This window comes from Danio rerio, chromosome 3 (genome assembly GCF_049306965.1).
Source record: "Danio rerio strain Tuebingen ecotype United States chromosome 3, GRCz12tu, whole genome shotgun sequence".
NCBI lineage: Eukaryota > Metazoa > Chordata > Actinopteri > Cypriniformes > Danionidae > Danio > Danio rerio.
In genome coordinates this window covers 12,743,564-12,751,078 of record NC_133178.1, presented here as the reverse complement: position 1 = coordinate 12,751,078, position 7,515 = coordinate 12,743,564, and the positions used below count along the sequence as shown (strand labels likewise).

The following is a 7,515-nucleotide window of genomic DNA, read 5'->3' as shown; positions in this document are numbered from 1 at the left end:
ATTATTCATATTATTATTACTATTATTATTATTACTGTTATTATTATTAGTATTTTTATTATTATTATTATTATTACTACTACTACTACTACTACTACTACTACAATTTCTGCTATGGCTAAATATTTCTTTGTGTTTTTGGAAACTTTTTTTATTTTAAAGAGTGAATCAACTGATCCTGTGGCAATATTGCAATAGGTGATACTTTGACCATGCTACTGAATAATAATTACCATATTTGTGACCCTGGACCTCAAAACCACTCATAAGTTGCATGGGTATATTTATCGCAATAGCCAAAAACACATTCAAGGGGTCAAAATTATTTATTTTTATATTGTCAAAAAATCCTTGCAATATTAAGTAAAAAACTTTAATGAATTTATTTTGTAAAAATAAAACTTTAATGAATATATTTTGTAAATGTCCTAGAGAAAATATATCAAAACTTAATTTTGATGAGTATGTGCATTGATAAGAACTTAATTTAGACTTATCTAAATGTAATTTAAGTATTTTACATTTTTTTACCCTTAGATTTTAAAAAGTATCCCTCTCAAATCCGTCATGCACTAACAAAAAAAATGCATAAATGGAATCGTTTTGCTTTCATTTGATACATAAATCTCAATTTCCAAAAAAAGTTTCCATTTATGGCTTTTTTGTCTAGCAACACATTTGAATGGCATTTCTGCGTGCCTACATTGTTTTAAAGCATACATGTATGCCAGTCAAACAGTGCTGTATAGCTTTCTTGTGACATTTACCTCACTATATCTTGAAGAAAAAAAGGACATGCAGTCGGTTCCCCGTCACTAGTCTAAATATAGTCCCTGTACATTTGGGGACAACAGTGGGTTTTCAGGACACGCGAGGACAGTGAAGAGGGCGGGGAAATTGAGCAATATTACTTAATGCTTTCGAAAAGATTATTCTGACGAGAACTGCAGCGAGCGAGAGATTATAGAGAAGAGGCGGTGCAGCGGCGCAGTGGAGGCGGTGCGTTCATACACACACACTCATATACACACGTGGTTCAGCCGGGGTGATGGAGCGTCCTCGACTGAACCTGATGGAGCAAAGACACAAATAGGGGCCGCGCGGTTGCAGGAGGAACAGACACGATAGGATTGAACGGCGATAGGAGGCTGTGGGACTTGAACTAAACGAAAACACAACACTGTTTGTGGTTGTTTATATATCATTGCTTTTTTCTGAGGAAAACCTTCGAGTGTTCAACCGGAGAACTGAAGACGTTCTGGACAGAATTACGCGGCGGTTTATAATGGTAACGTGCGTTTGTTTTGGTCATTTTTATACTAAAGTTTACATTCAATATGTTTTATGATGCTCATATATCTGTGTATAGAAGTTTAAAGGTTTGTATCTGACAGCCACTAAAAGTTCAACTACTTGTCTTAAAGTTTAGTTGTTTGTTTTAATATAGAAAGGCTTCATGTTTGATTTGTGCAATATATATATATATATATATATATATATATATATATATATATATATATATATATATATATATATATATATATATATATAAAAAAAATAAAAGTGTAGGAATGTTGAAGGCTAGCTTTTTATCCAGTGAAAGCTATCAAAAGATGCATTGAATTGAGGTAAAGTTGGTTTAATATTTGCTCATTCGTTCAGTGATAACTTGTAACATGCTCCCATTATTGTTTACCATAGCACTTTGAATACTGGGTCTGAAATCACATGTAAGATTGACTCCAAAACCACACTAGTTATTTGACTGTAAACAATGTTGTACTCTAATAGTCATTGTCTGCTAATATAATTTTACTATTTAGTGTTTGCAAATAACATTTTTCTGAAATTATATTATAAAAGAGAAAGTCTGAATGTGTGTGTGTATAAAACTAACTTTACCTCAATGGTACAAAATATTTCCTGGACCAACTTGACAACGTAACATTATGCAATACTAGTAGATGTTTTTGCAATACAGCATACTCAGGAAGGTTTGTATCAGATAGCTTACCTTTATATTGATCTTTACAATCAATTTATCACTTTTAATTATGCATTAAAACATTAAAGTTGCATTAATCCTTTGGGAAATGTTTGCTTTTCCCACTTAATTAATAAAGTATCTTTTATATGAATGTTATGCAAAATGTTTAAATGAATGTATAAATGCAAATATAAAAAAATAACTGTTTAATGAATTGATTCAGATGTTTTTGAGTGTCTGTACGCGCAAAAAGTTACCAAAAATCTGATGTAACTGTGTTGAGTAAGCTTGGATTCCATAATGAAAGTGACTCACTGGGACAGGAAGACGATAAAACGCCGCACACACACTCACACAAGCTGTTCCGCAAATAGGTCAACAGATGAATTCAGGAGAGGCTTTCTGTTTTACATGAAGTAGCTGCTTACTGTTGTTAAAAATAGTGCTCTGTGAGATGCAGGCAAAGGGGATAAATGTTTAACTCGACTAGAGGGAATGTTTATTTGGTGATGTCACTTTGCGTAAGATGGCTATATAACCGTGCATTTGTTAACCTGATATCATGTGGTGTGTAGTACGGACGGTCTGTGCTTTGCCACTGGGAGGTAATGAGGTTGCATAACATTGTGTTGTAACTGATCTTACGTAACTAACGGGATATCATTGTGTTCTTTCTGCCACCAGGTGGAGCCACTGCTGCGTCAATAACATCTGAAGCTGACCTGAAAAGCACTCACACAGCACACTGAACATTGAACAAGAAAGTCTCAAGATGTTTGAAGAGTCATCTCAGGAGATGAGGGCGTTAAATGCAGGCACTCCCAGCAGCACGATGTCTTTTACAGATGAAGCAGTGTCTATATTGACATCAAGCAGTTTGCTTGCACGCTCACTTCTAGGCCGAACATCAGCACTTAAACGCAAAGATGTCAGTCCATCAAGCATTTCCTCAGCAAGACGCAAGCGAGAGTTCATTCCCCATGAAAAGAAAGACGACGGCTACTGGGACAAGCGCAAGAAAAACAATGAAGCCGCAAAGCGCTCTCGTGAAAAACGCCGTGTAAATGACATGGTGTTAGAAAACCGTGTCCTAACGTTACTCGAGGAGAACGCTAGACTGCGAGCAGAACTTCTAGCACTGAAATTCCGCTTCGGTCTCATTAAAGACCCCTCAAATGCTTCGATACTTCCGCTTACGACAGGAAGCTGCGTCCCACAACCTTCAGCGCAGCATTACTACCTTCCACGTGGTGACAGCGCTCACCATACTGGCCCAATGCCATCAAATCAATCCCCCACACAAAGTGCACCACCATCCAGCCGAAGCATCAGAGATACCAGCAGCATGTCTGAAGATTCGGGTTTCTCCACGCCCGGTGGCTCCAGTGTGGGCAGTCCTGTATTCTTCGAGGACAGATTAAGCGATCATGGAAAACTGTCCCCACATCGAGCAGATGAGCTCTGCTATGAGTCGCACCACTCCCCATCTGATCTTTTAGCAGTGGGAAATCACAACATGCCATCCACCAGGCTGGAGTCGATGGATGGCATGAAGAGTTTACCGCACAAGCTACGGTTCAAATCTCCGGGTGGTGGCGATTGTGAAAATCTTGGAGAACGGCAAAGTGCTGCAATCCCAATGGCCAATGCTAGAGTTCACAGCTATACGCATGAGGGAGCGGGTTACTGGACACCGCATGATGGGGAAGACGCTCGGAAAGTGATCCAGCAGCAACATGTGAATTACAGCCACAACGTGAACGCAAACGAATCGCAATATCAGGCAGAAAACAGCATGCTGAAATCTCAGCTCAGCTCTCTCAGCGAGGAAGTGGCCCAGCTCAAAAAGCTCTTCTCCGAGCAGCTGCTCACCAAAACGAATTAAGACATTGTAAAGCACTGTTAAAAATATCTCTAAATTAGCACAGTTTTTGTTTTACGTTTATTTACGGTTGTGAATTGCATTGTAGGATGTTGATCTCTGCTTTGTCGAAAATTTAACTCTACAGTTTAACAAAGTGACTTTTAGTGACATTTTAGTAGTTTGTAATAATATAACGGATAAGAAATTAAGGCTGCACAATATATGGTTTCAGCATCGTTATCGCAATGTGAAATCCGCAATAATCACACCGCAGAATCTGCAATGTCAGTTTAAGTTAAATTATACCTTTTATTCATCCATGAGGAAATATGAGTGAGATTATAGTTGACCACAATTAATTATAACCTTTATTTTATCCGGAAAGACACATTGAGATTAAAAAATCTCTTTTACAAGAGCATCCTTGCCAAGATTAGGCAGTATACACATCACATGGGTCTAACAAACAAAAAAACAATTGACAGTAAACATGAATCACACCAACAAACAGACTATTTAACTACAAGCCTGTGCATCACTTTCTAAATCATTTATACTCTTTTTAAAGGCATTTAGTGAAATCAATTCTTTAAACTGCAACTTTGTTTGTAGATTATTCCATGCAGAAGGTGTTGTGTATTAAAAAACCTTTCTTCCCATCTCAGTCCGCACTTTAGGAACAGACAGTAAATATCCTTTAACCGAAGGCCATAGCTGAGGACAGGTTTTTTTACAAATGTAATTCTGGAGATCTGATGGAAGTAAACCCAATATAGCTTTGTAAACAAAGCTATGCCAATGCTTGAGCCTACGAATGGACAAAGCAGACCAAGCTACCCTAGTATACAACACACAATGATGAGTAAGGGGTTGAAAATTAGTTATAAATCTCCATGCACCAATCTATAGCGCATGGACTTTGTGAAGTATAATCCTAAAAGTGTGAATGTTTTTCATTTGCTTTGTTTTTAAGGCCTTTGACTGTAAGATTTCAAGTGTATTTAAACCATTTGTGTAGAAGAAATCATAAAATTGTAATTAAAGATGTTTTCATTTTTAATATACAACAAAGACTATGACATGTTTTCACGTTTGATTATTTAATTTCTGTACCGGAATACAGTTCCAGAAAACTGTAAAATGCAATACGTTTAATTAATGCTAAATATTTGTCCTATGAAATCATCCCAATAAATATAAAACTATCAATTCTTTCCAAATTGAGCTTTATAGATCCTCTGGTGAAAAAATAGTCATATCGCAATATATATATATATTGCAGAAAAACAAAACATTGCAATGTCAGTTTGACCAATATCATGCAGCCCTATAAGAAATAATATATAAAGACATATGTCTGTAAAATAACAGAAAATGAACTGGTAGTTTATTACCAGGTTTTCGTACCATAATATACACCAAACCAGACAAAATATCACTTTTAACTATTAAAAAATGTCAATAAAAGTCACTTTTTCTAACTTTTCAAGGTTAAAAATCAATGCAAGAAAGATCAAGGTGCCATAATGCAATTCAAAAGCATAAATAAACAAGGAAATAAATCACAAAATATGGGAAACTGCTCATTTACTGATGTTTTTACAGTGAGCGTGCACTGGAGCACTGCACTCATTCACAGTCGAACTCATGAACATCCATGAATGGAAAGAAAGCAGCATGTGCGTCACTACCTCTACCACGGTCGGTGTGATTTCATCAAGCAGGACTCGATCTACATCTGTAAACAACATTTCAACCAGCCAATCAGATTTAAGGGAGAACATTTTTATTCAATGATTAATTTTATCTGATTTTGGGAATCATTTAGTTAGGGTTAGGTTATGGATTACATTTATTAAACAGGAATGATGTTCCAGGATCAACATTGATGTTAACTCACACTGTAAAAAAATGTGTTTCCTTATTTTGTGATTCAGTGTTTATTTACAGTTTTGAATTGCATTATGGGACCTTGATCTCCACTTTGTCAACTCTTGATGTTGCAAATTCTACTCTACAGTTTAACAGTGACTTTAATTGACATTTTAGTGGTTTGAAATAATATAAACGTATAGGAAATAATATATAGAGAAATAAGTCTGTACTGGCAGGTTTATACCAAGGTTTTTGCACCATAATATACAAAACCAGACAATATATCACTTTAAACATGTTAATAAAAGTCACTTATTGGAACTTCGCAAGGTTAAAAGTAAATATTGGAAAGATCAAAGTCCCATTACACAATTCAAAACTATAAATATACCGGAGAAAATAAAAGCATGCATCACAAAATAAGGAAAACTGCTCATCTACAGTGCAGGATTGCATCCTACTGGGCTGAAATCACATCCTCCGCATCTTCACACTCGGTCATAACCAAACAGACTTTGCATTTCCACCTTATTTTGCAATTCCCTGTGAATATTTGTGACTTTCGACTCATTAGTCACTACAAGTAAAATGACTAGCAGAATATGAAGTGATGAAACTGTAAAACCAGTGTGTAGAGCTAAAATAACTGGAAGCGAATGATACCAGAAGCCTCATACATTCAATTTACAAATGGCTGTACTTGCTCTTAATCTCATAACTTGGGTGGATTTCTATTTTATTTGTCTTTTTTTTTAACCACATCCTTGCAGGAGCATTCAGTGACAACACCTCACCTCAATTCGTTCAGTTGCTCGTTTTTCCTCAAACACTGTGATCTTGTTAACAAAAACAAACGCCTCAGGCTCAGAGCTGTCTATCACTGTAAGTGTAAAACAAAGCAGAACATGCTCCATCATTCCTCTGATACGTGCCAACACAATATCACCACACTCTTTCTCAGTGAATGAGGAGATTCACAATGAGCCTGAAAGTCTTCACACTGTAACGTTGCTCCTGTGGTTAAACCGTGACTCATGAATGATGTGTAAGAAATAGATTTCACAACATCAGCAATCCTGAGTAAAGCAGAACAGGAAATGCCAGTAAAGGGCGAATAAAATGATTATTTTTATCATGAACCGGTAGCAACTCAGCACTGAATGACTGCTTCACATTTTATTTTCCATCCAGATCACTGCCATTGTCCAGACAAGAAGAATATCTAATTGAACTAAACTGTTACTCGCATTTTAATGGTGAATTTTTTTGTTGTCTTGTGACTTCTTGTGTATTTGTACAGTGAAAATACATATGTTTGTGTGAATAAATATTTGAACTGATCATTTGCCTCTCTTGATCTATTATTTATATGCATACATATCTATCCATCCATCCATCCATCCATCCATCCATCCATCCATCCATCTATCTATCTATCTATCTATCTATCTATCTATCTATCTATCTATCTATCTATCTATCTATCTATCTATCTATCTATCTATCAATCAATCAATATAGGCATTTATTTATTTATGTATTTATCATATATATTAAAATTGTTGCAAATTTATTAAAAATAAAAAAAGCTGAAAAACCACATGTACATCAGTATTCACAGCCTTTGCCCAATACTTTGTTGGCAGCAATTACAGCCTCAAGTCTTTTTGAATATGATGCCACAAGCTTGGCACACCCGTCTTTAGGAATTTTTGCCCATTCCTCTTTGCAGTACCTCTCAAGGTCTATCAGGTTGGATGGAAAGCGAGGATGTACAGCAATTTTCTGA

The 7,515-nt window shown here is 36.0% G+C and overlaps 1 protein-coding gene across 1 annotated transcript; it reads left to right on the top strand.

Moving 5' to 3' along the window:
* The first annotated feature begins 1,049 nt into the window (after positions 1–1,049).
* Positions 1,050–7,067, top strand: nfil3-6 (nuclear factor, interleukin 3 regulated, member 6). Its single transcript, NM_001002218.2, has 2 exons — positions 1,050–1,288; positions 2,672–7,067. Exon 2 carries the CDS (start codon positions 2,760–2,762, stop codon positions 3,870–3,872), a length of 1,113 nt encoding a protein of 370 aa, NP_001002218.2. The 5' UTR covers positions 1,050–1,288; positions 2,672–2,759; the 3' UTR covers positions 3,873–7,067.
* The last annotated feature ends 448 nt before the right edge of the window (positions 7,068–7,515 follow it).